This window comes from Gopherus flavomarginatus, chromosome 25 (assembly GCF_025201925.1).
Source record: "Gopherus flavomarginatus isolate rGopFla2 chromosome 25, rGopFla2.mat.asm, whole genome shotgun sequence".
Taxonomy (NCBI): Eukaryota; Metazoa; Chordata; order Testudines; family Testudinidae; genus Gopherus; species Gopherus flavomarginatus.
The window spans coordinates 8,452,469-8,478,622 of NC_066641.1; the positions used below are offsets into that span (position 1 = coordinate 8,452,469).

At 57.9% G+C, this 26,154-nt stretch overlaps 1 protein-coding gene and 1 long non-coding RNA gene across 2 annotated transcripts in view; both read left to right on the plus strand.

The window, feature by feature from the left end:
• Nucleotides 1–5,762: 5,762 nt before the first annotated feature.
• Nucleotides 5,763–9,149, plus strand: LOC127040514 (uncharacterized). The gene is made up of 3 exons (XR_007771452.1): nt 5,763–6,247; nt 7,548–7,636; nt 8,135–9,149. It is a non-coding gene; the product is annotated as an uncharacterized LOC127040514 (long non-coding RNA).
• A 5,454-nt stretch (nt 9,150–14,603) lies between these two features.
• PPP1R9B (protein phosphatase 1 regulatory subunit 9B) overlaps nt 14,604–26,154 on the plus strand; it is an 82,959-nt gene continuing 71,408 nt past the window's right edge. The window contains exon 1 of the mRNA XM_050935367.1: nt 14,604–16,383. Coding sequence (XP_050791324.1) covers nt 15,019–16,383 — 1,365 coding nt within the window. The 5' untranslated portion in view covers nt 14,604–15,018. The remainder of the gene's footprint in view (nt 16,384–26,154) is intronic.

The following is a 26,154-nucleotide window of genomic DNA, read 5'->3' on the forward strand; positions in this document are numbered from 1 at the left end:
TGCTAGTACCCATATTTTGGATGCTAAGGTCCAGAATGGGGAATTATACTATGATAGGTGGGGAGCCCTGCGTCCCACCCTCCAATGGCCCCACCTGGCCTGGGGAGACTGACAAGCAGAGACAAGCCAGATCCGTGACCTGGTGGGTAGCGCTGAGTACCAACTCCCCCTACACTTCTGCGATTCATCCCAGGGGCGAGAGGGGAGTCCTTAGAGAGTAGCAACCTGTTTTCACAGAAGGATCGCCTGGCACCAAAATGCAGCCAACTCTGGGCTGGGAGCGTGGTCTCTGTAGCTCCTTCAGCCCACGGCCTCTCTGCCAAGGCTGCCAGCCAGGAGGGCAGTTGTGGCTTGCGGGCATTTGGGACGTCCCTAGGAGCTGCAGTGAGCCCCAGCAAATCTTCCCCTGGAGGTCACTGCATACAGAGCAGATAGCGATGGTTTCGTAGGGCCAGGTTTGCCCCTGGCGTGCTGAGCTCTTGGGAAGAGCTGGCCCCAACTGTGGGGGGCTCAGGTCTTAGCCCTCACCGACTCGAGAGAGGCCGACTAACCCTAACGATGCCATCCTGTGCTTGCACACTGGGCGGCAGGAGCCGTGCTGCAGCGGGTCTCAAAGACTAATGGAAGCATCTCAGCTGGAGTGACGCTGGCTCTCAAGCTCATTGGCTTGGCCGTCTCCTGTCGGATAGGGAAGGGATGAAGAGGCGCCGTTGGAAAGCTCCAGGCATTGGTGTGGCACTGGCAGAGCCTCCTGCCCCTAGGGCACCGGCTGACACTCACAGCAGGCGGGCGTGATCGACCACTGTGCCCATCAGGCGTGTGCTCTACATGGAATGAGCTAGAGGGTCTCAGCCCAGCTCCACCAGGGCAGGTGTCCCCTCTGGGTCTAACCGATCCCCGTGGCTCAGTCTTGGTGTCCTCACACCGAGCTGAGTCTTGCTCCTGGACGGCTCCCATTGAAATCAGGGGAGCAACTCGAAGAGCCAGGGGCCACTCACCGACATGGGGCAGAGAGGCAGAATTCGGCGAGACGCCTTCACTGATCAGGCCTCGGTTTCACTACCGTTACTGTGAGCTCAGTCGTCCAGATCTCCCACGCCCGGCCCGTTCTGCCCACAGACCCCACTCCGGGGTCTCTTGAAGGGGCAGCTCCCATTTCTCTAACTACACAATTCAAGGGATCTAGTGGATAAAATACAAACCACACAGATCACAGAATCATAGAACATCAGGGTTGGGAGGGACCTTAGGAGGTCATCTAGACCAACCCCCTGAAGCCACTGTTCTTAGTGGAGAGCCCCAATCTGTACGGAAAAGCCAAGGACTGAATGATTCCCCTGTCTTGCCCAGCCCTAGAGGGCTGGGTTGAAGTGCCACGGCTAGGTGGAGATGGGGGGTGGGGAGGGAGCCTGGACAGATGCTGTGAGATGTGGGTAAGCAAAGGCCATCTCCAGCACAGTGACACGGGGTCAGGGAGAGGATAAAGGCTACACACTGGTCACTATACTGCAGGACATGGGCCGCTAGGAAAACAGTGGGGGCAAAATTCAGCTCCTCCTGTTCCCAGACCACAGCCCCCTGTGGTGAGAGATCGGAGAATCACCCTCATCTCTCAGCAGTATGGGGCTTAGGACATACACAACAGTTCTGCTTCCATCCCCTAGAGGGCAGCGGTGACAGTACAATCCCTTGGGGGTGAATATTAGATTTGCAAAGCCATGTGAGACAAGGGCAAAGGGGAAGCCAAACCGCAGGGGAAGAGCAAACTGTGGCAGCTGTTTTGAGTGGGCCCCTGGACAGTTAGGTTCCATATATCTTTTCATTCACGTTTCTCCCGTTCCCCCTGCTCCTTTCTTCAGTCTGTCTCCCTCCTTTCTCCTCCTCTCTGCCTTAGTTCCTCACCTGTAAAATGGAGAGAAATAATCCTTCATCTAATTATATTGCAAACTCCTCAGCCCCAAAACGGTGTGTACAGCTCCTGGCGCAATCAGGCTCTGGTCTTGCACTCAGGGCTTCTGGGTTATTTACAGCTGCCTTAGTGCAAGCCCAAATCATTAGAGAGAGGGATATTTTCAAAACAACCTCTCCCTTTCCCCTTAAATCTGTAACATTTAATCAAAAATTGGGGAGGGGGAAGGAAATTTGGAAAAATTTCATCCGTTTTTTCCCCCTGATTCTTCCTCCTTTAAATTTAGTAAGAACTTTGCAACATTCTGACCGGCAAAGGCTCATATCAGGTCACCTATTCCCTCCGGGCCCAGCTTTTTGTCCTTTCCTCTCCCATATCCCAGCTGCATGCGAGATGCCCAGCAGGACGATGTGGAGCTCGGGAGCCCTGCACTGCACAGATCTAGGGAGCGATTCTGCAGTATTTTGTCTCCGAGGAGGGAAACCGCCACTCTTGATTTGGAACAATGAGGGCGAATGGGAAGACTCGGGTGCTGGGTGTGTTCCCTCCACTCGTTAACGGTGGAATCTCTACAGCGTTGCTGGTGTCCCGTCCCAGCCTGGGGGTGGGCGGAGAGGTCTAGTCCGGAGAACTGCGTTCAGTTGCAGGCTCCTCTGTGGACTTCCTGGGTGGCCTTGGACAAATCCCGCCCATCCCAGAGCTACCCCCCCACACACACACCTTTAGAGGAAGAGCAAGAGATTGGAGAGGGAAGGATGGGGCTGGGCCGACCCTTGGCCTTGCCCCCACCCCTCCACTCCATCCTGACATCCTGCTGTCAGTGAGCTCCTGCCCCTCTGCCAACATGGGCATCACAGGGCACCTCCCACTGCAGAGTGAAAGCAAGGAGGCTGCAGGCTGGGGGGGCGGGTCCTTTAACCTCCTCCCCGCCATCTCAGCATGGTAGCGGGCTTGGCAGGTATGTGCCCGCCCATGCCAGGGTCTGTGATTATTTGTTCCCGTGACTCACTGGCAATGGCTTTTTATGTTCTGCAACAGGCCTGTAATTAACACATGGCTGCAGCTCCCTGCCTGCTGAGCCGCCTGGCCTGCTTCGCCCTGGGATGTGGCAGAGGAGGGTGGGCAGGGAGCAGGGGCGGGGGGGATAACCACGGAGCAGCCTTCGTGCTGGATGGCCGGCTTCCCCAGCTACACCCTAGTTAGGGAAATGGAGGGGGGGCGCCTCCGTCCAGCTCTGGGGGCCCAGATCCTGCTCCCTCCGCTCGGTGGCAACGCTCCTGTCCAGGTGCAGGATGGGGCCCCTCAGCGATGACCCTGCCGAGGGAGGATGCATTTTCCAGGGAAGAGGGTGCATCTGCCTCGCCGGCTGCTAGTCAAGGGGGCAGCTTTTGCCCCCTCCCTGAGGCTGGGCACTGCGGTGGGGGGGAGGGATGTGCTAGCCCAGGAGGAGGACGTGGGAGCAGGCTACAGACACGCGTGCCAAGGGCGCGTTGTACACGGAAGATGCACCCTGCATGGTAGGGCCAACACAGCCCCCGGGGAGGGTCCCGGAGCAGGGGGGGGTGGCGGGCAGAAGGCGGCTGGTACTGCTGGGGGGGTGCAGTGTGGGCAGACGCCACCAGGGGGAGAGGGGCCACAATCAGCTGCTGCTGCGGGAGGTTCTCACCCAGCTGCCCTTTGCCCCGTCTCTTAGCTGGGGGGCGGGGGCTGGCCTGGCTTGGTGGGGATGCAGGCTGCAGGGAGGAGGAGCTGAGCTGAAGGGGTGGCCGTAGTGTGTGGGGGGTCTGAACTGGGTGGGAGTAGGATGCAGAAAGGGGTTGGGGGGGTCTGAGCTAAGGGAGTTTGAGATCTGTTGTGGGGAGATCGTGGGGCAGGGGGATCTGAGCTGGGGGTGGTCATTGATAGGGGGATCTGAGCTTGGAGGGAGGCCACAGGGGGTCTGTTCTGGGAGATCTGAGCTGGAGGAGGCTTCAGAGCGAGGGTCTGAGCTGAGGGAGGCTGAGATCAGTTGTGGGGAGGTGCGGGCGGGGGGTTGGGGTGTCTGAGCTGTGGAGTGGCCGTAGGGAGTGGGGTCTGAGCTCGGGGAGAGGCCACAGAGAGAGCGGGTCTAAGCTAGTGGGGTGGCCATAGGGAGGGAGGGTCTGAGTTGGGCGGGGAGGCTGCAGGGGTGGGGTCTGAGCTGAGGGAGTTTGAGATCTGTTGTGGGGAGACCGCGGAGGGGGATCTGAGCTGGGGGTGGTTGTAGGGAGATGAATCTGAGCTTGGGGAGGCCACAGTGGAGTGTTTGTTCTGGGGGGGTCTGAGCTGGGGGAGTCTGAGATCAGTTGTGGGGAGGCGTGGGCAGGGGGTTGGGTGTCTGAGCTGTGGGGTGGCTGTAGGGAGAGGGGGATCTAAGCTCGGAGGGAGACTGCAGGGGCGGGTCTGAGCTGAGGGAGGCTAAGATCGGTTGAGGGGGGTTCTGAGCTGTGGGGCCTGAGCTAGTGGGGTAACCCTAGGGGACTGATCTGACTTGTGGGGTGGCCATAGGGAAGGAGGGTCTGAGTTGGGGGGAAGCTGCAGAGGGGGGGTCTGAGCTGTGGGGCCTGAGCTAGTGGGGTATCCTCAGGGGGTGGAGGCTGCAGGGAGGGCTGTCTCAGTTGTGGGGGAGCTGCAGGGAGCAAAGCCAGTAGCCTCGTTAGTCCCCGTTAAGATTCTTGTGGTGTTCTCTCCTTTGCGGGGCTCCCTGGGGCCAGCTGTGCTCACATAGGCCGCTCCGGCCCCGCTCCCGTTACAGAGCCCTATTTTCCAGGGCGTAGAACTGCTCTAGAAACTCACTGGGAGCTGGAATCTGGCCCACAAGTTTCCAGGGCACGGGGAGAGAGCCGTGCATATGTGTGCATGAACACGTGCGTGTGCGAGAGTGTGTCGATGCGTGCGCCTGTGCACGCACGTGCGTGATCCTGTATGCACACAAGCGGGTGCGTGTACTCGTGTGTCTGTCTACATGTCACTCCGTGCACACTCTGCTCTGTGTGTGCATGCACGCATGCCCATGTGTGTACATGCGTGCATCTATCTGTGCACGTGAATATCCAAATGTGCATTTCTGCAGCCCCCCGGTATTAAGAGTGGAGGAAATTGACCCCTCTCATGCCTGCCATAGCATCTCTCACTGGATGCTCCTGGCCTTTTCAGCCCATTAACGAATTACAGCTCCAATGCCTAGGGGAGGCACTTACGTCTAATACCCATTTGTGAACCACAGCGAGGTAAGTGGTTCCTCCTTAGGCCACACAGTGAATCAGTCAGTGTCACAGGCAAGACTGTATCCCATGAGTCCCAATTCCCAGCCCCTTTTCCCCCGAACCATGAGACTCCAGTTCCTGTCCAGAGCCAAGACTAGAACTCAGGAGTCCTGACTCCTGACCCCCCGTCTCTGCCCATTAGATCACTCTGCTGACCATGGTTTTCGCCCATTATTTTAAAGCACGTTCGCTTGCTTATGTTCTGCGCCCCCTAACTTCCCCCTGCAGCCTCGACTCAATTTGGTATCCTTCATTTCCTGCCCTAAGCCATTGCCCAGAGTCGAACCCAGGAGTCCTGGCACCCGGGTCCCTTCCCTAACCATGAGATTACCCTCCCCCTTAATACTGGAAATGGGACCCAGAAATCCAGATGGTTGGGGTCTAACTTGTAGATTAAACTCCACTTTAGGGAGCTCTCTGGCTGTGTGAGCTCCCTCTCTCCCAGGTGGGAACAGAACCCAGGCGTCCTGCTGCCTCAATTCCTGCACTAACCACTAGCCTGCGCCACCGGATGCAACTCCCTCAGGGCTTTGGGTGTTTTGAAACACCGCCATTGCTGTGAGCAGCTCCACCGACCGCTCAGGCTGCAGATTCAGCAAATGCCTGTCAGCATCAGCTCCCTCCAGCCCTTCCCCTTCCCTGCAGGTGGGTGCAGCCCCTGCGCTGGTGTGGCTGATCTCTGAAATACATATTTGCAGGGCTGTTATCAAGAGAAAAAAGGAGGCTAAATATAGCCATAGTGCACTAGATTGTAGGTGGCTGCGAGGGAGCCCCCGTGTGAATGCGAACGGGGGCTGTTAGAGCGAGGAATCTGTTCCCTGGGTGCAACCGGCTCTGCAGGAGGGATTGGGGAAGAAAGCGACCACACATGGATTCCCAGGGGCTCAGGACCCACCTCTGGGCCCAGATTTGCTAAAGTGATCAGCACCCAACGTATTGAGCTCCGGCAAACCTGGACTGGAGGGCTTGAGTCTGATCTTACACTGTTGCCAATTGGAAATGGATCCATTGAAGTCAATGACCCTGACTCGTAGTTACTCCAGGACAGGACGGGGTAAGATGATGGCTTAAAGCCCATGCGCACTCCCTTTATCTGGGTAGGGCCATGCAGGACCCAGATGTAAATTAGAGCAACCCCTAGGCTGCTCTAAATCTGTGCTATGTAGCCCATGATCCTCAGGGAAGCAGAGGATAACCATAGTGCTAGGCATCCCAGCCATGGCCCCAACACTCTCCCTGTGCTGGATGTTGAGAGTAGGGCCAGTCCAGTACCTGTACGCCAGCTGGCTGCTGAGGCAGATTGTCAGGGAGGCTGTTACCAGCTGGGGATATGCCTCAACTGAGCTGCCTTCATGTCAGAGCAAGAGTAAGTAGGTCTAGAGAGAAGAATCCAAAGTGACTGTAGTACTAGCGAACGCACCGGGCCCTTTAAATAGTTGGAAAGCAAAGGGAGTTCCTGGAAGGGGCCTGTGGCAGGAAAACCCCAGATGGGTGGGCATTGGGAGAGCAATCTGGAAAACATTTGCACCCCAGAGGAGAATGGATGGGGCTGGACTGGGAGGGGACTAGTGAGCAGAAAAGAAAACCCCCTCTGTGTGGTGATGGAACTATTAATAATGATGATTAATAATTAATAACGGCTGCCGTTTAATGAAGTCCTTTCATCCAAACATCCCCCGGTTTCATCTCGACAAACTGGTATGCAAACGGCAGGCGTCGATCCTCATCCCCCATCTCACCCCCTTGGCACCGGAGTAAATGTGCTGATTTCAGAGAAGCTAGTAGCCCCAGCGCAGGCCGCGAGAGCCCCGCCCAGCGCTGATGTGCGGCCATCTCTGGGGTGGGATGCGGCAGCGAGTTTAGGACAGGAAGTGAAGCAGGATCCTGTGTTTCATTCTGAAACCGCAGTGGGGAGGGAATCATGCAAGGGGTTTGTTCGGGGTAAGACTCTAGTGACTGTAATGGAGTTACACTGGGAGTGGAGGTAGCTTAACCCAGCCTAGGAGGGGGCGAATAGCAGTTTGAGCAGGTGCCTGGGAGTCAGGACTCCTGGGTTCTACTGTGATCCCTGTGACGGAAAGGTTGGGTATGCCTGGCTGTCCAATCAGTGCCTCGCATCTGTTGACTCTCCCTATCCCATCTCCTCAGTGAGCGCCACCAGCTCGGCACCATGAGTGCCTGATCAGTGCTTAGGTCTGACAACGTTTAAACTCGACCTCCTAATTCAGCCGTAGCAGGCATGCAGTCGGGGGGTTGGACACACATGGCAATGTACATTTAGGTGGCCTGCAGAACATACTCAGATTGTGCCGAATCTCCACTTCCCTTAAAAGAAAAAAACCCTCAACCCTCAGGGCTGCGCGTAACTGACACGGGGCCGTCTGGGTCTGCAGAGAGCCTGAAACAATAACTCAGAGGTGTGAACTCCCCTCTCCATTGTGGGGTGTGTATAGTCCTGGCTTTACAGAACTCACCCGGCTCCTCCAGCTGAGCCTGACACCCTGTCCAGTATTATTCCCGCGGGGCTGGTGGGGGAGCTTTCACCAGATTGTTTTATTCTGTACTGTGCCCCTTCCGGCTCAAGGAGGAGCTCGTTTGCCTTCAGTGTCCCATCCATGCCATTCTTGCAGTGTCCCCTGCTGGAGGGACTAGGATAGGGTGACCGGATATCCTGATTTTATAGGGACAGTCCCGATTGTTGGGTCTTTTTCTTATATAGGCTCTGATTACCCCCAACCCCCATCACATTTGCTGTCTGGTCACCCTAGGCTAGGAATTGGTGCATGTTGCTCATTCATTCTCCCTCTGGGTCCCTACCAGGCTACCTGCTGGCTTGGTTTCAGACTGGCCTAGATCACCCACCTAGCTCCTTTTCTTAGGTAGGGATCCCTGCCGGGCAGGCTAAGAACTGGTCAATATGATTCATTTTCATTCTCCCTAGGTCCCTTGCTGGTCCCCATCTCTTGCTTCCAGAGCAGCTATTGACCCACCAGAACCCGACGGTATCTGCCTGGCCCTTGCACAGTGTGTGCAGAGACAAGGCCGGCTCCGGGCACCAGCCCAGCAAGCAGCTGCTTAGGACAGCCAACGGTGAGGGGCGGCACGTCCGGGTCTTTGGTGGCAATTCGGCACCAGGTCTCTCACTCCCTCTCAGAGCGAAGGACCAGCTGCCGAATTGCCGCCGAAGACTGAAGCAGCGCTGCTTGGGGTGGCAAAAACCCTGGAGCCGGCCCAGTGTAGAGAACCCAGCCTCGACCTGTGTTTGATTTGTTCTCTGCACAGACGGTTTCGGTGAGCGCGTCTGTTTGCCGGGGAAGGTTGGACGGCATGTGTTTCTGGCAGCCTCTCGCTCCATTATCCTTCCAGTGGAAATACTAACACGGGCTGGGCAAATACAGTGTTGGGTGCAGACTCTGGCATAGTTTTGTCCCTGGATTTCCCCGCAGGGTGGAAAGGAAAGGAGGCCAGCCTGATCCGATGGGATATCTGTGGCCAGTTGTAACTGATTTGACACGGAATGTTTTCCGCCCCCGGGAGAGCAGAAACTGTTTTTCCTGATTTCAAAGGCTCAAGGGCTCCCAGCTTCCTGGGTATTTGCCTGCATCACAGAACCAGCCCACTGATTGATTTGTTTGTGGATGATTGACAGCACCTGTTGTGGGGATGGGGTGGGGATCCTGGCAGGTCAGCACCATGCAGAGAACTGACCATGGCAGGTCAGAATAACCAGGTCATGGTTGAGAGGCCTCGGCAGAGATGTGGGGGACCTCAGGGCTGGGCCAGATTGGGTCAGTGTGCAGGCGTGTGAGGAGGGACGGGGGCCCAGGCCTGGAAGGGCTCTCGATCAGAAGTGAAATGCTTGGCGCTCCAGTACTACCATAGCCTGTCTCCTTGGGCTGGGGGAGCGGTGAACAGAAGGACTGGAATAGAAAGCAGCATTCCAGGGCCGCTCGGAGCCTCGTCGGCGGAGCTGTGCCGAGCGAGTTTGCAGCACACCTGCAACAGACCTGCCTGGACACCATCCCAGCGCATGTGGTGTGACCTCCCAAGCTAATCCAGGGCAGCGCTTGAAGGAGACCTCCGAAGAGCGCTGCAGGCAGAGCTGCGGGTGATTCACTGGTCCTCCCACTGACTCGTGGCTGAATCAATCCTCCAGCTTGATGTCGTGCTGCTGGAAGAGCCTTCCTCTGCATGAGCCGTGAGGCCAAGTTCCTGCCTCCTTGTGCTTGTTAATTTCCATTGCAGTTGGATGAGAGTCAGGGTGTTGATCCCAGGGTCCTGGCTGGAAAAGTGCGTTCTGTCTGCTTCAAATTCTCCCGCTGTATTTCCAGTTGGATTGAACTCAGCAGTCTGGCATGGCATTGCTGCTCAGTGGCGGCTGGGCTCTCCCCCCCAAGAAGTGGCTGCATTTCAGCAGTGGCTACGACGATCCCTGGGTGTAGACTATACATCAGTTTGTTAAAATGTATTTGGGATCCTGCAGGTATTGAAATGACTAATATTGCTCGGTTTGGACGTGTACTGGAGTTTGTGGGCGAGCAATCTGGGGCTAACAGAATCATAGAACTGGAAGGGACTTGGAAAGGTCGTGTAGTCCAGTCCCCTGTGCTCATGGCAGGACTCAGTATTAGCTAGACCAGGGGTCGGCAACCTTTCAGAAGTGCTGTGCCAAGTCTTCATTTATTCACTCTGATTTAAGGTTTCGCGTGCCAGTCATACATGTTAACGTTTTTAGAAGGTCTCTTTCTATAAGTCTAGAATATAGAACTAAACTATTGTTGTATGTAAAGTAAATAAGGCTTTTAAAATGTTTAAGAAGCTTCATTTAAAATTAAATTAAAATGCAGAGCCCCCAAGACTGGTGGCCAGGACCTGGGCAGTGTGAGTGCCACTAAAAACCAGCTCACGTGCCACCTTTGGCACCCATGCCATAGGTTGCCTACCCCTGAGCTAGACCATCCCTGACATGTGTTTGTCTAACCTGCTCTTAAAAATCTCCAATGATGGAGATTCCACAACCACCCTAGGCAGGTTATTCCAGTGCTAAACCACCCTGACAGTTCGGAAGTTTTTCCTAATGTCCAACCTAAACCTCCCTTGCTGCAATTTAAACCCATTGCTTCTTGTCCTGTCCTCAGACATTAAGAAGAACAATTTTTCTCCCTTCTCCTTGTAACAACCTTTTATGTCCTTGAAAACTGTTATCACATCCCCCCCCCCCCCCCAGTCTTCTCTTCTCCGGACAAAACAAACCCAAGTTTTTCAATCTTCCCTCGTAGCTCATGTTTTCTAGACCTTTAATCATTTTTGTTGTGCTTCTCTGCACTTTCTCCAATTTGTCCGTATCTTTCCTGAACTGGACACCCTGCTCTAGCTGAGACCTCATCAACCTGGAGTAGAGCAGAAGGATGGTTCGACATTTGACCGACATCTACAAGCTACGGTCTAGTCGCTTGGCCCAGATGACTGTGAATTGTTTGGCACTGCAGGAAAAGCCTGTGCCACCCAGGGGAGAGGGACATGACAAGCTAAAGCAGCGTGGGTGAGTGGTCAGGGCCCTGGATCAGCGATCTGGGTTCAAGCCTGGTGCTGGCTGAACCTTGAGCAAGTCACTGACTCCTTCTGGGACTCCATTTGCCATGGGAATAACAGCCCTTCCTTCCTGGGTCTTGTCTATTAGACTGTAGCTCTCTGGGGTGGGGCTGCCTCTTGCTATGAGTGTGGCTACACTGCAGACGAAGGGGTTCCTGCAGCACTGGTAGCTGTAGTAGTGAGGATGTAGCTGCCCCCAGTACAAGGCCACCAAGGGGAGCAGGTACAACTCAGGAGGCCCGGGTGCTCTGCTGTTGCTTAGGTGAGTCACGGCCTCTCTCTGTTTTCCCTTCATCTTGTCTCGTGTAAGGCCTGTGTGATCTAGTCCACAGGCTCCGGGGTCCAAGCTGGGATCAGAGACCAGGTTCTGTTCCCATCTCTGCCTCCGCGCTGCTTGGTGACGCTTTTATCTGTCTTGTCTACTTAGCCTGGAAACTCTTTGGGGCAGAGACTGTCTCTTAAGTCACCTCTCCTGGCCTCAGTTTCCCCACGTAGGAGTAATGATGCTTATCTCGTTTGCAAAGACTGTGGAGATCTTTCCGTCAAAGGAGGCGAGATGAACAAGGCTGAGACTGCTCAGCTTAGAAAAGAGACGATGAAGAGGGGATAGAGACAGGTCTATAAAATCAGGAATGGTGAGGAGAAAGTTAAGGAAACGTTATTTACCCCTTCACGTACGACACGAACGGGGGCTCACGCAAAGCATTTCATAGGCAGGGGGTTTAAAAGAAACACAAGGAAGTACTTCTGCACACAGCGCGGTCCACCTGTGGAACTCATTGCCGGGGGATGCTGTGACGGTCAAAAGAATTAGATCAATTCACGGAGGAGAGGTCCATCAATGGCAATTAGCCACAATGGTCACGGCCCAACCCCAATCCTAAACCTCTGACTGCCAGAAGCTAAGCCTGGACGGCGATGGGTGGATCACTCGATAATTGCCCTGTTCTGTTCGTTCCCTCTGAAGCAGCTGGCTCCAGCCATGGTTGGAAGACAGGACACTGAGCTAAATGGACCATTGGTCTGACCCAGTGTGGCTGTTCTTATATAAGATCTAGGTATTATTTTGCTATTCGCGTGTACAGCGCCTAGCGCAATGGGGCCCTGCTCTCAGCGGGGGCCTGCAGGGGTGACCGTAGTCCCAATGGCTAATAAATCAAGGTGAGGGATGCAGCTCACATGGGGCTAGGGGCACTTGGGGGAGTTTCATAACGTGTCTTTTCCCTTTCTATAACTCTTGCCTCTTGTCTGGCAAGGGTTAAATGCCCAGGCTTGTGGTTGGTGGGTTTGCAGGACAGATGAGTCAGGCCAGAGGTAGAATCAGCTCTTGCAGTTGGAGGGTGTGGGGGGGGGGAGGAGGTGTTTGTGGTGTAAAAATCAATTGCAGCCTGGCATGGGGTGCTGTGGGTTTGGATCCCTGCTTCTCGGCTCTCTGCCCTGGATCCTCGTACAAAACCCTCCCCTGTCCGCCCTGCAGCTGCAGTGGGGCTGGGATTTGGGTGGAAGGGGGCGGGCGGGGAGAACTGCAGAGGGGGAAGGAAAAGGTGGGGGACGTATAACTGTGCTGGTTCACACACAAAAAGGCAGAAGATGCAGGAAGCAACGTAGCAGAGGGGGAGCTTTTGTCATCTGGCATCTTCAGGGTCCTGGTGCCGTCTGGTTCCCACGCTGGGGGCCTTGGGAAAGGGAGGGGAGCCAGGCCAGACATGGCGTGGCTGGTGGAACCCACTCCTGCCTATTTCGGGGCTGAGATTATCCAAGGGGACCAGTGATTTGGGGGGCCCAGGTCAAGACCCCTTAAAGAGGTAGGTGCCTTCTGAAAATCCAGCCCCTCTAAGGCTTCTCGCCTCGATCCTCCCAGAATCGAGGTGCCTCAGTTTGACGCCTCACTGCTGGAAGTCTTGGCTGGAGACTAGAGCCTGGAGGGAGCGCTGCCCCGTGTCGCCGGAGCGACTGGTCGATAGCGACAGCGCACTGCGGTTCCCCATGAGCACCCCCAAGGGCTTTGCAGGAAGCCGGTCTTGTGTGTCGTCGGGGGCCGATCGCCAGCCCCGTTTTACAGCTGGGGCAGCTGAGACACAGAGAGGTGACCAGATGCATCCAGCTGGGCACACAACTGGCTCCCAGCCCTGTGCTTTGAAGGACACATGGGCGCTGCTAGCCTGGCATGCCGTGGCGAAGAGGACTAGCTGTGACCTATTGCAGCTGAGCCCTGCGGCCTTTTGTTCCTCCTCGCACCCTGACCCTCATGTGTCTGTGGGACAGATTCTGCCTCCTGAGGATCTCACAGGACCGCGCTGTGGGATGCAGGGGAGCTGAAATCAAACCCCGTGGGGCCTGATTCCTCTGTGACTTGGTTAGAACATAGAGAGGCAGTGTGCAAGGCTGGATGGGTCTGGGTTTTCTTCCTGAGTCTGCCTCTGACCATGGGCAAGTCCCTCAGCTGCTCCGTGACTCAGTTTCCCCTCCCACCCTTTGCCTGTCTCTTTAGCTTGTGAGCTCTTTGGAGTCTGCCTCTTGCGGTGTGTCGGTGCAGTGCCTAGCGGGATGGGGCTCTGAGCTTGACTGGAGCCTCTAGACACGACTATAATACAAGTAATAAACAGAGGGGTTACTCCAGATTGACATGGGGGTAAGGGAGAGGCAAAGCTAGGCCCCTAGGGGGTCAAGTGGAGTTTCCCCAGGGATGAATTTGGCCCCTCGAAGCTCTCCACTGCGAGGTAATGCTGGGAACTTCCTGATTTCTGCCCCCAGTGAGTTCATGGCTGGAAATCCCACAATGCCAATCAGAGTGCATGCTGAATGGACACAGTTCGATGGCATTGAGTGGCCATGTCAGGGTCAGAGTATTTTTAAGGGGGGAGACGCTAGGCACCAGGGCAGCGTACGGTGACTCAGCCAAAACACTGAAAGCACAGGCCAGCGTCTTCTAACTCACCTGGTTAACGCTAGGCGGCTAGCACGGTATTTAGGGGGCTGATTTCGCCAGGGAGCCAAGCCACAGCTTCTGCCATCAGCACCTCGGCAAAGCAGGTCTCTTCCGGCCAGGTGCCCCGCAACCTGATTTTCAAAGGAGATGAACGCGCCCAATGCAATTGCCCCTCTGAAAACCAGATCCCAGCTGGGGCTTCAGCCGGCCTGCCTTGCAAAGGCTGCAAGGAACAACCGCAGCAGAACCTAAAAGGTGCCCTCGGCCAGTGTTTGGGGGGTGGGCGTTGGAAACGGACCCGGCAAATCAAGAACAAACAAGCCAGGGAGTTGAGGGGTGCACCTGAAGCCCTCCCCCACCAAAGCTGCTATTCCCCAGTTATGATAGTCCCCCCCCCGCCCACACAGCCCTTTTTCCGACCCCTTGAAGCGCTGCCCCGAGCCTCCGTCCCAGCGGGGGTCCCTCAGATCACCGGGGAAAAGGGGACGCCTCCGCTTAGAGCAAGGACAGGCCCGCGGGACAGCACATCTGCTGCAAATGGGCAGGCCCGGAGCTAGGCTGAGAGCGAATGAGCCTTCGTGCCATGGAGGGCGGGACGGGGTCGGGAGCAGCCAAAGGGGGACGTGGTAACTGGCTTAGAGTGGGACGAGCGGATCTGTCCCCCTGTGACAGGCAGCACCAGAGGGGGCTGAGTCGAGTTATGGAGTTTGTCGCTGTTTTTAATAAGTTGATGGCAGAGCTGGGGGGCTTTTGTTGTCCCGGCCCCCTCCTACTGGGGGGATTAGCTCAGTAGCTTAGGGGTTTTGCAGAGGAGGCATGGCCCTGTTGCTTCCTTTAGGCGGGGGAGAAGGGCCTGTGTGATCCCTCTAAGACCCAGAGGGAGCCTAGGCCGGGGCAGTAGGCTGTGCTGATTGCAGAAGAGCTGGAGCCTTCGGTCTCCATCACCAGCCATTCAGGCGCAGAAAGAGAGGGAGGAAGAGGAGGAGGAGGAGAAGGGGCGAGGGGCGGGGGAGGGAATCTGATCCCCCGGCTGGCAATGGCCTGAGCCGATCCCTTAAGAGATCCAGCGCCCTTGCTCTGCCTGCCAAGCTGTGGACCGACCAGCCCTGCCTCCTCGCCACCCTGCTCCCATTTCGCCTGCACAATGCCAGCTGTACGGCGTAGCCCCTTCCTACACTAGGGGGGCTCCGCTGGGGATGTGAGCCGGCGGGCAGGGAGAGCCATTGTGGGGAAGAGGAGCCAGCCAGACGAGGCCCAGCGAGGCTATGAGGTGTGGGCGACCGGAGAAGGCTCCTCGCTGAACCATGATGAAGACGGAGCCCCACACCGCCAGCCCTGGCAACAGCAGCAGCGGTAGCCTGAGAAGCGCCTCTCCCCACAGGAACGCCTACGAAGCGGGGATCCAGGCCCTCCGAGCCACAAAGGATGCCCTTGGGGCCGCCGAGAGCGAAGAAGCCAAGAAAGCCAGGAACAAGAAGTATGGCTCCAACGTGCACCGGATCAAGAACATGTTCCTGCAGATGGGGACCGCCCCGCCGGGCGAGGGCACCTGCGACCTGGCCAAGGTGAAGGAGAAGCCCGTCCGGCTTTCCTTGCCCAGGGCCAGCAGCCTGAACGAGAACGTGGACCACAGCGCGCTGCTGAAGCTGGGGACCAGCGTGTCGGAGAGGGTGAGCCGCTTCGACTCCAAGCCCGACAAGCCGGTCTCCAAGCTCCAGGAGACCCGGAAGATCTTCGAGCGGAGCCTTCAGGAGAAGGAGACCACCAACAAGCTCCTGCTGAGGAAGGAGAGGGCCGGCTTCCAGGACAGGAAGCTGGACGTGGTGGTGAGGTTCAACGGCAGCACGGAGTCCCTGGACAAGCTGGACACGGAGGCTGTGTCGCCTACCGTCAGCCAGCTCAGCGCCGTCTTCGAGAAGGCCGACCTGAGGAACAACCTGCACAAAACCCCCAGCAAAGTCGGGCCCCTCAACTCCAAGATTGTCAGCAAGAGGTCCCGGGTCTTCCTCCAGGGCCCAGAAGGGGGCAAGGCAGAAGCCAGGGGGGGCGACGGGCCGGCTCTCCAACTAAGAGCCAGGCAGCTTGAGGGCGACAAGGCCCAACCCAAACCGGTTGCGCCCAGGCCGGGCGAGAAGGACGCCATGGGCCCACGGACCCAGAGCGTCCAGGAGGTGCGGAAGATCAAGCCGGTGGAGGTGGAGGAGAGCGGGGATTCGGAGCAGGAGTTCGAGGCCGCCGAGCAGGCGGAGGAGACGGCGGCCGAGCAGGACAAGAGCAAGACCTTCGCTTCTGGGCCCGAGAGGGCCGAGGTGATCCAGGCCGAGGTGACAGTGCATGCGGCCTTGGAGAATGGCAGCCTGGCTGCGGAGAAACGCGGGCAGGCCCCAGAAGTGGGCGCCTACCCCGAGGAGGAGGGCAAGGCCGAGGGGCAGGAGGAGGCCGACCTGGGCGATGAGTCCAAGAAGGAGGACTTCTCAGAGGCCGACCTGGTGGACATCAGTGCGTACAGCGGGCTGGGGGAGGACTCAGGGGGGAGCGGGCTGGACGAGGACGAGGAGGCCGATGGGCTGTACGAGCCCGAGTCGAGCTGCGTGGAGATCCCCGGGCTGTCGGAGGAGGAGGAGCTGGCTCCCAACCGCAAGATCCAGTTCAGCACGGCTCCCATCCAGGTAGGCTGCCGGGCATCCCCGCGCCTCGCCAGGGTGGAGATAACGGGCCGGGCGCGCCAGCCAATGGAGCTGCCTCAGCGCCCGCGGGGAGGTGCGAACAATTCTAGGCGGGGGTGTCATTCCCACCCTGGGGCACGTGGCAAGGAAGTGTCAGAGCTGGGATCAGAACCCAGCAACCCCCATGCACCACCTCCTTCCCCTGCCACCCGATAGTTCCCTGCCTGGGGATTTTTCCAGATTGTGGCACCATTGCCCCCAGGTAGCATTGGTCCAGCTGGGGTGGGATGCCATTTATATTGGACTCTCAGGGTGCCATGCTATCTGTGCCAACGTGCGCCAGCACCTTTGAAATGCAGCCACTGTTGGGGTGGCTGGACAGCATCCACCCAATACACACTAGTGCGGGGCTGGGAGTGAGCGAAAATATTGTTCAGGTGCAGCAGATCCAACCCCTCGCTGGGGTGAGAAGTGCCAAGGGGCTATCAAGGGCTAGGCAGGACTGTGGGGCAGGGTGTGGGACGTCCAATCCCAACCCCTCGCACCCCGGTGGAGATCTGAGCCAGCCCTGCTGTGAATTGACCTAGTGATTCCAGGGGGTGCCGGGCTCTAGCCCATTAAGCCGTCCCCATTTGGTGGAGCAAGCAGAACCCGGCTTCCTCTTCCGCTGGCCGAGCGCAGACTGGTTTCAGACACCACCTGCCTGCCCGGAGCCCAAAGCCAAGCCAGGCCTGGGCAGCTGCCGAGGCTGCTGGATTCTCTGCAGGCCGGATGAGGCTGCCCCCCTGATATTGTGGGCAGGTCTGTGGCATGGGGCGGGCAGGTTGCTGGCTCGAGAAGAGGTCTCAGCGGTGTGGGGCAGGAGAACATCCTGGATATCTCTGGGTACGGGGCCCTCTGAGTCTGTTGTGTATCCCAGGAGTCTGGCTTCTCTCAGGGGTGGACAGCCTCAGGATAAGGATGAGATCATGAAACTGGCGAGGAGGGTGAAGGGAGGATACCAGCTATCTGATCCTACCTCAAGGGAGGTCTTTCCATTGGCATCTGGGTTTGCCCCCTCCCCACCCACGCTGCTCCTCTGCTCCTTTGGGGGCCTGCGAGAAGAGGCCACAATCACCCCAGATTCCTCTCTGGAGTTACACCAGGGGTAGCATTTGGCCCAGTGTCTGTGATTTGGGAATGGGAGCCAGGAGGGCTCGCTTGGCATGGATGGATGTGTGTGCATATCGGCCGGCGGCCTGGTCCAGTGCCCTTGCCACTGCGGTGCATAACCTACCCTCTGCACCCACCCTAGATCCTGGGGATGGGAGCCCTGCTGCTGGTGGATCCCCTAGGAATAGGTGCATTATCACAGCAGCCACTCCCACTCCCCCAACTAGGGTTGCGCAGCTGATGAAGTGGTGGGGGGTGACTTTCTCTGCAGACCGTTGGCCTGGGGTGCGCCTGCTCCCCCACCCAACCCCTTGCTCCTGGAGTGAGCTGGGGATCGGTGCGCGGCTGGCACGCGAGCCATTGCAGGCTGGGTCTGACTCTGAGGATCTGGGAATTGGGCCACGAGAGACTTACTGGCAGGAGCCAGGCAATGCTGTTATCCATAGGCAGCCCCATGGGTTGGTGCGCCTGGCGGGGGAGGTAAGGCTGCGGGGCAGAGGGACCTTTCACTAAAGCAGAGGGTTGGGTATCAGGAGAGTCAGGTTCCATGCGCAGCTCTGCCATTGACTCGCTGGGCGATCTTGGGCGAGTCACTCCTGTCTCTGTGCCTCAGTTTCCCTACTTGCAGAGCACGGGCCGTCTGGCTGACCGGGCTCCCTGCAGGGTTAGAGGCTGGGCTTGTTAATGTTTGGGTGGCAGGTGCCAGAGCAGGACTCATTGCTGTCATCCTGGGAGTGTGTGGCCATAGCAGGAGAGTGGGAGATTTGCCTAGTTAGAGGAGTAAACTAGGAAGCACATTAAGACTTTGCTCATGTTTTGTGCCGTGGCCGGGAGAAGAACTGGATGCAGATGAGCCCTGCCAGGTTTCCTTAGTGGCCTGTCTGGGTAGGAGGCGGGGAGCATACGGCTGCTGGGCTGAGCAGCGGTGGGTTGTCTTGGCCTTGTGGGTGGTGATTCTGGATTGCGCCCCTCTTCTCCATGTGATGAGTGTCCCAGGGGTTGACTGGGCTCTTCTCCTATTGCTGGCCTTACGGGGACAGCGATCTTTGTAAAACCCCTTCTCCCAGTGTGGAGCTGCCTGTGCATCGCGAATGAAGGCTCTGACTGAGATCAGGGCCCCGTCGCACCAGGCGCTGGGCATACAGAGTCGGAGTCCTTGCCCTCATGAGCTCACCATCTAAACAGACCAGCCAAAGGGAAACAGACTTGCCCAAGGGTCACCCAGTAAGTCTGTGGCAAAGCAAGGTCTCCTGGGCCCCAGTCCAGTGCTCTGTCCTCTGGACAGGACTGCCTATTGCTCCACTGGCCTACAGCTGCCTCTCATCCATTGTTTGGCAGGTCTCAGCATGGGCTCTCCTGGGAGGAAGGGCTAGCCATTGGTCATGTCCCTGAGCTAACAGGCAATGGTGCAGTACGTACTCCTCTTCCCCCGTGGGGTGGCCTTCAGGGGGCTGGGGATAAGGGCTGGAGGAGAAGGAGCTCCAAGGCAGAGCTGTACCGTGAAGGGGTGTGGGGGCGGGGAAAGAGTGGCAGGGTGCCCGGAATCAGGACTGTGCTGATCTCTGGACTGTCATGCGCACCGCCCCGCTACCCCCCGCCCGGGTGCAGCAGAAGTGAGGAAGAGGAAGTCTCACCCCCGCGAGATGTGCCTGCTTTATCGTCACAGCCTCTGAGCAAGCAGCACCAGCCCTCCTGTAGATTCACCCTGAGCCAGACGGCACGGGAGAGCCAGGGGTGGGGAGAGGAGGGAGTGGGGGGCGACTGTGCCAGCGGTCTGGGGCAGACACATACATGGTGCCTGAGAGGGGGACACACAGATGGAGGGAGATGCCTGGGTGGCCTGGCAAAGGGACGCAGGGGGCCACTGCTGTCAGCTGGCAGGGAAGTTACCATGCCCCACATCCCCACGCGGGGCCATGGTGGAGCAGGCAGGGCCCAGACTGGCTCCTGATTGTAGATGGACCCGGGAGCTGCCTGTGCCAGCTGACCCAGGGCAGAGGAGCAAACGGGTGTGGGACTCAGTGCAGCCCCTTCGCTCTTGCTGTCTGAGAGGCGGTAGCCGGGCCACAAGCCATTCAGAGCTGTCACCGGGGCTGGCAGGGCGGACATCAGTGCCACCAGGGGCCAGCCAAAGCAGGAAAGCTGCGGCACACCACCTTCCTGCCACATTGCTAATGATTCCTGTGCCGGGGCATGGCCGGGGGCTTGTGATGCCATGAAGCGGAGTGGCGATGCCCAGGGGGGATGATGAGCTCACCAGGGGCCGGGCCGTATTTCTGGGCATTCGCGACTTGCTCGCACTTGTATTCCCCTTGACTGGAGGAGCAGCAATTGCGTTGTCTCTGAGTTCGGTTATTTATAGAGCCACGTCCCCGATTCCGTTGCTGAGTCAGTTGGATCACTTCTCTCTGCACCTGGGGCGTGCTGAGGCTGGGTCACTGACGGGCTGGGTTTGAGGAACTGTTCGAAGAGGCCCGCTCCTCCCCGGACGCCGAAGCAGCCGAGGGGTTTGGAGGAGTGCACCATGGAGGGTGCTGGAATCTTGTGACCATCTAGCCACTGGTGTCACAGCTAGAGCTCCTGGGGAAAACCTGGCCCTTTAGGTGCCTCAGCGAGCATTGGGCCCTTTGGAAAATCAGTCCCTGGTTGTGGTGCTGCAGAACCCTTGGAAATGAGGCCCGAGGACTCTGATTGCGGGAAGGGGCCAAGTGCTGTATTTTAAAGCCTGTTAACATTGAAACGCACAGGCAGCAGACGGAGCTTAGGAGCGCCGGGCATGTATTATTGTAGGGCCTGCCTAAATGGTTAGCTGGTGTGTTTGCTTTCGGGTTGGTGTGGGGGGAGTGGTGCATTTTGAATCGGGAGGGCATCCTTCAGCCAATCTGGAGGGAGGACAAATTCTGGGTCTGGATTCCTTGCGATTCTCTCTCACGCTGGGAGCTGGGCTAGGCTGGACTTTCTGCCATAGCAACATGCCTCTAAAATGCTCTCCCCTGCCAGGCCCCCCTGGTGGCTGGGACCCCCTAATATATGGGCAAGCCCCCCACGGGGAATGGGAGTGAGGGGATGCATCTCCCTCCTGTCATTCCCAGACCTTCTCACACCTGGTAGTCCCTCCCCGCCGACTGCTTCTTTATGTCATCACACCAGGGGCGTCATATGTAGACACAGCACCCTAGTCTCTGATCACTGAGACCAGCACCCTAACTCCCCTTCATACCAATGAGGGAGAAGATCAGGACCCGGCTGGAAACATACAACCCAGCGGAGTTGCTATTCTGTATATTATGGTACTTCTAGAGGCCCCGTTGTGCTAGGCTCTGTACATATCATTCCTGCCTCAAGGAGTTTGGCAATCTAACCAGGCCAGCCCAAGGATGGGCGGGAGGAGAAACAGAGGCGCAGACAGAGGAAATGTCTGGCCCAAGTTAGTGGCAGAGACGAGTGCTAATCCCACCTGCCCTCTGGTCTTTGTCCATGGCACAATGAGGATGTACCAAAACCCCAGCCGGCTGGCCCTGGGGTGGCTGGCTTTCGATGCTGCTGTTACCCTCGATAGTGAGCTAGATGGTAAAGCTGGTGCCTGCCAGGACTACGATTGCGCCTTCGCTTGTGGCGAAGAAGCTCTGCCAGCCGCCAGCCCTGCAGGACTGAGCCCCCTGGCTGAGTGTGCTCCCCTCCTTAGAGCCGTCCTGCTAATGGGAGCCCCTGCCTTGGGGACGAGAGAGCAGAGAGAATCCGGCTGCCGCTCCGATCGCGCTGCAGAATCACGCCGACAGAGTCCGCACATTGCCGAGGGAGGAGCTTGTCTGCTTTCTGAGCGTGGCCCCGTTGTAAAACAAGCCCGGGGAGCAAGGCCCTCCCCTCCTGGAGCATGGGTGCCACGCACCCCAACCTCCGCTGTCGTCTGCTCCCAGATAGCAGCGTCAAACGGGGCAGGCTGTATGGAAATGCAGTGGCTGCCATCTTGGCCAGCACGGAGGTTTGAACTGGACACCTCCAGAGCTAGCTGCAGAAGAGGCGCTAGCTGGTCCCGAGCTGCTGCTGTGCCACTCTTGTATCTGTGGAGCGGCACAGCGGGGCACCTGTAATATTCACTGACCAGTAGCATGTGGGCCACAGAGCAGGGGGCGGGGGCTGTCCTGTTTGGCCTCTTCCTCTACTGTGCCCCCCTCCACCCGAGAGGACTGGATGTGAGACGAGCCCTCTGCAGGTGACTGATGTTGCATTGCTCAATCGTTACATAGATGGGCTGTTTGAGCTTGTTTGGGCCGAGCGGGGAGAAGGCGAGGGCTTGTCAGGCATGTTCCGAGGTGGTGGAATGTTCCGATCAGCTGGCATGGCGTTTTTCTCTCTGCCACACGCAGTGCCCCAGGGAGCTTCATTCCAAACAGCTTCCTTCCCAGACAACCCAAATACCTAGAATACCTACCGTGAAGGGAGCAGCAGGAGCTGAGGCGATGTGATGATCTGCTCCGTGTGCACAGAAGCTGTCTGCAAGAAGGGAATTGGCAGTGCCCTTTGGTACTCTGCACAGAGCCTCCTGCCACGAGGAAACAAGCGTGCCAGGCCCAAGTCCGGGCCCCCGTCCCGCAGCAGAAGGCAGCGTGTGCTCAGACAGGAGAGGGGCTGCTGAGCAGGGAGGGCTGCTCAGCAAACATGTGGGGGTGCAGTTGACAGGGGGTGGGGCTTTTGGCTGAGCGCAGACAGCTGGGAGGGCTGGGCTTGGGGCCAGTTTCTGCCTGGGAAGGGAATTGGGTTGGGGCGCAGAGGCTGATACGCTGTCGGGTTCGGAATCGTGAATCTGTGCATTTGAAAGGCCAGGAGCATCGTCATAAATAACAGCCTTTTCCATCCACGCATCTTCAAGCCCCTCACAGAGGAGGCAGACATCCACCTTATTGATGGGGAAACTGAGGCAGGGAGGTGCTCAACCCATTTGCCCAAACTCACCAGGGAGGCAGGGTTAAAACCTGGGTCTCTATTATGCTCAGGTGCATCCCCACCAGTCATAACAGTCGCTCAGCCTGCCATCATCTTGGCAAATCCCAAAGGGATGCGGCTTCCTTGCCCCTATCGATCTCTGGCAAGGTGATTGCAGATGCTAGTTATGTCTGCAATGTTCCTGGGGTCTCCTGCAGGGGACCCCCTTTGACGGCGGTGGGGAATTGGTGCTGGCGCCTAGTAGGGTGATCAGTCATCCTGGGTCGTAGCCTAGCCGCTGGGCACGGGGTAGCTCAGGCCTCCTGGATGAGGGCTGAGCCAGTGAGAAGCTAGGGGGTCAGGGGTTGAGGCGAAGGGTGATCCTGTTGCTGGGTTGTCAAGTAAACGGGAAGTCGCAGCCTCGCCTCCTGACAACACAACAGGCCTAATGTCTCATCTCCCTGGGCTGCTTCCTGCCAGCCTCCAGTTGGGTTGCTCCGTGGCCACTGGGACCTGGTTCCCCGTCTGTGCTCCGAATGGCTCCCTCTGCGCTCCCTCTCTGGATCTGTCAGGCTCGAGGGGCGGCGGCTGGCCTGTCCTCCAAGCTGGCTAAGGAGCGTCCTCACCCACTGCAGCTGGTCGTGGGCTCCGTGGGTGGCTCGGCTCCCTGCAAGGGACGTCTGGCTCCTTCCCTGCTCTGCCTCCAGCTGGGCTGGGGGCCCCAGCCCTTATCCCTCCTGCCCTGTTCCTGCAGGAAATGGGGGAAGGGACACGGATAACTGGGTCCAACAGGGTGAATAACCCCTTCTGTGCCGGAATGAGGCCACCCCGCCTCGGTGCAATGTCCATCGCGGGCAGTTGTGTTGCACCACCGAAGCTTTTGGCACCCACGTGATCGCCAGCGCAGCGGCGTTCCTTGGGGCGCACGCTTTGGGGTTCGTTGGTCTTCCATCTCCAGAAAGCTGCCCAAACTGAACCAATGCTGATGGAGGTGGCTTCGCATATCCTCATTCCTGATCTCTTCCTGCCGCGTGATCTGGAGCCGCTGACGGAGACGACGAGCACCACGCCGGTGCACCTCCGCTTTCCTCCGCGCCCGCCTCATGCCTCCGCACGGCAGAGCTGGTGTAACCCTGGTTCCAGGGATCTGCAGCTTCACGGCAAGCTTGAGGTCATGATGGCCCTGCAGCTGCTGCGGAAGGGCCCAAAACGCAGCAGCATGCGCCACTGCCCACGATGTCTTGTTGGCCGATCTCGTTGGGCAAGCGGCAGCATGTGTTGGTCTGGTTATTAACCCAGAGAAAATGAAGTCCCTGGCTGTTACCGTCCAACAGCCTCCAGCTCAGTATTAACCAATCCGGATGGGACATGGACCGAGCGGCTGCTGTCAGATATTTGGGCAACATCCCAGAGCATGCTGGAGAGTGCTCAAACCATGGCCCTTGGGCCAGCATCTTGTCAACTAGGCCTCAATGCATCCCTTTGTGTCACGCACAGTCAACCTGTGGAACTCCTTGCCTGAGGAGGTTGTGAAGGCTAGGGCTATAACAGCGTTTAAAAGAGAACTAGATAAATTCATGGAGGTTAAGTCCTTTCATGGCAATTAGCCAGGGTGGGTAAGGAATGGTGTCCCTAGCCTCTGTTTGTCAGAGGGTGGAGATGGATGGCAGGAGAGAGATCACTTGATCATTACCTGTTAGGTTCACTCCCTCTGAGGCACCTGGCATTGGTCACTGTTGGTAGGCAGGATACTGGGCTGGATGGACCTTTGACCTGACCCGGTCTGGCCGTTCTTCTGTTCTTATGCCCTTCATTGCCTTGGAAGTGCAATGGGGGGTTGGGGAGATAATTTCTCAGTGTCTGCAGCTGGTGCAGCTGGCTGCATTGCTCCTGGAGGCCTGCTCTGCCTGCAGAGGGTAGTGGGCTGGGATCTGCACAAAGGCCTTGGGGCACTGGGCCCCCGGCTGCCATTGAATTTTGGTGGGATTTGGATGCTGAGGTCCCTTCGGCGCCTTTGAAAATCGCAGCCAAGGTTCTAGTCCCTCCTGTGGCCCTGATCCTCTCTGTAAAGGGGACGTGGAGTGAGGTCCTGGCCCTCTCTGTAAAGTGGGAGGCAATGTCTCTGCCCTGCCTGCCCGGGGCTTACCGGGCGGATATTTGCACAGGCTCTGAGGGGGTGGGCGAGGCACCACTGCGCAGTGAGCAGGGATCGGAATAATCCACAGGTAGGGAATTGGGTTCAGAACCGTCCAGGGGAGCTGGCTCTTTGGGGAAAGGGCTCTGGTTTGCAAGCTGGCCCATGTGGAACAGGACCAGGAGCCCAACAGAGAAGCCTCAGGCCTCCCTCTCCAGAGGGGGATCATTGTGGCCTCGGAGGCAAGCTACGAGCTCTGTAAGCCCGTGATCATCCCCCAGCCTGTCCATCTCCTATATAACCACCTTTCCCAGGGCATCTGAGCACCTTTTGAGCTCCCCCAGGAGGCTGAGCAGTGCTGGTCTCACCATTTGATACAGGAGAAACTGAGACGCCGAGGCCTGCCCGGATTGTTCGAGGTATCTCGGTGTTGCAATGCCTAACTGATTTAGGAGCTCAGGTCCCATTTTCAGAAGGGATTTAGACACCCATGAGCCAAACACCCATTGAAACTTGAGGGGATTTAGGCTCCCAAGTGCCTGAATCCCATTTGAAAATGAAACTCGGGCTCCTAAATCAGTTAGGTGTTGGGACACTGAACGCAGCAACACCTCCCCGCCTAGAAAACAGTCTAGGTGACTTGCCCAAGGTTGCCCAGGAAGCCTGTGGCAGAGGAGAGAGCTGAATGCTGGTTTCCCATGTCCCAAGCTAGTGCCCTACCTGCCAGGCAGTCCTTTCGCTTGGCGGATGAATGCTCGGGGCGTTAACTCTCTGGCCGTCCTCTCCAGCCGCGTGGAATGCAGCCAGTCCGGCCATTGTGTTGCTTGCTACATGCGCTGGGTATCACAGGGCTTTTCTCTATAGCCCACGACACTGATCCCTAATACTCTTTTGTCCGGAGGGTTTAGCTGAGTGGTGTTATCCCTTCTCCCCCTAGCCCCTTATGGCTGTAATCCTCTCTCCGTGAGTGGGAGATGCTTTATCTGCGAGCCCGGCTGGGGTGGCCCCTGCTGCCTCTTGATGAGCCATCTGCTCCGCCTGCGTTCCCAGCCAGCTGAATGTGGGGGGCCTGGAGGACCCCAAGAGGGGAACGTGGACTGTTCCCCGGGCCACCAGAGAGGTGGCGGTGCAGCCTTTGTCCTGGCGTGGGGAGCATTAGAATGTCTGCACGGGTCTTGCAAGGAGAAGACGCCCTCAGACAGGCGGGCTGCTGCTCCTCTTGCTTTGCAGAGCTGACCCTGGCAGCTACCCGTTCCCTTAGCCTAAAACCGCGCTGAACTGAAAGGAGGGGGTGGTTAGCCGTCCAGGCCCCAGGCCTGTGCGTCTTGCTTACCGGGGTGTTGCAGAGGCAGCCAGGCCAGCACTGCTTCAGAGGGAGTGGAAGAGGAAGTCGCCCGCCTGGTGGTGGGGTTGCTCTATCCCTCCTTAGCAGCGGGGCCGGCAGGACTGCAAGCTTGGCCTGGCCGCCCTTTCGTCATGACGGAGGTGGCCAGGCCAAGGGAAGGGGCTGCAATGTGATGCCCTCCCACCTCCAGCTCCAGTCTGGAGCCAAAGGGCAGAGGGGG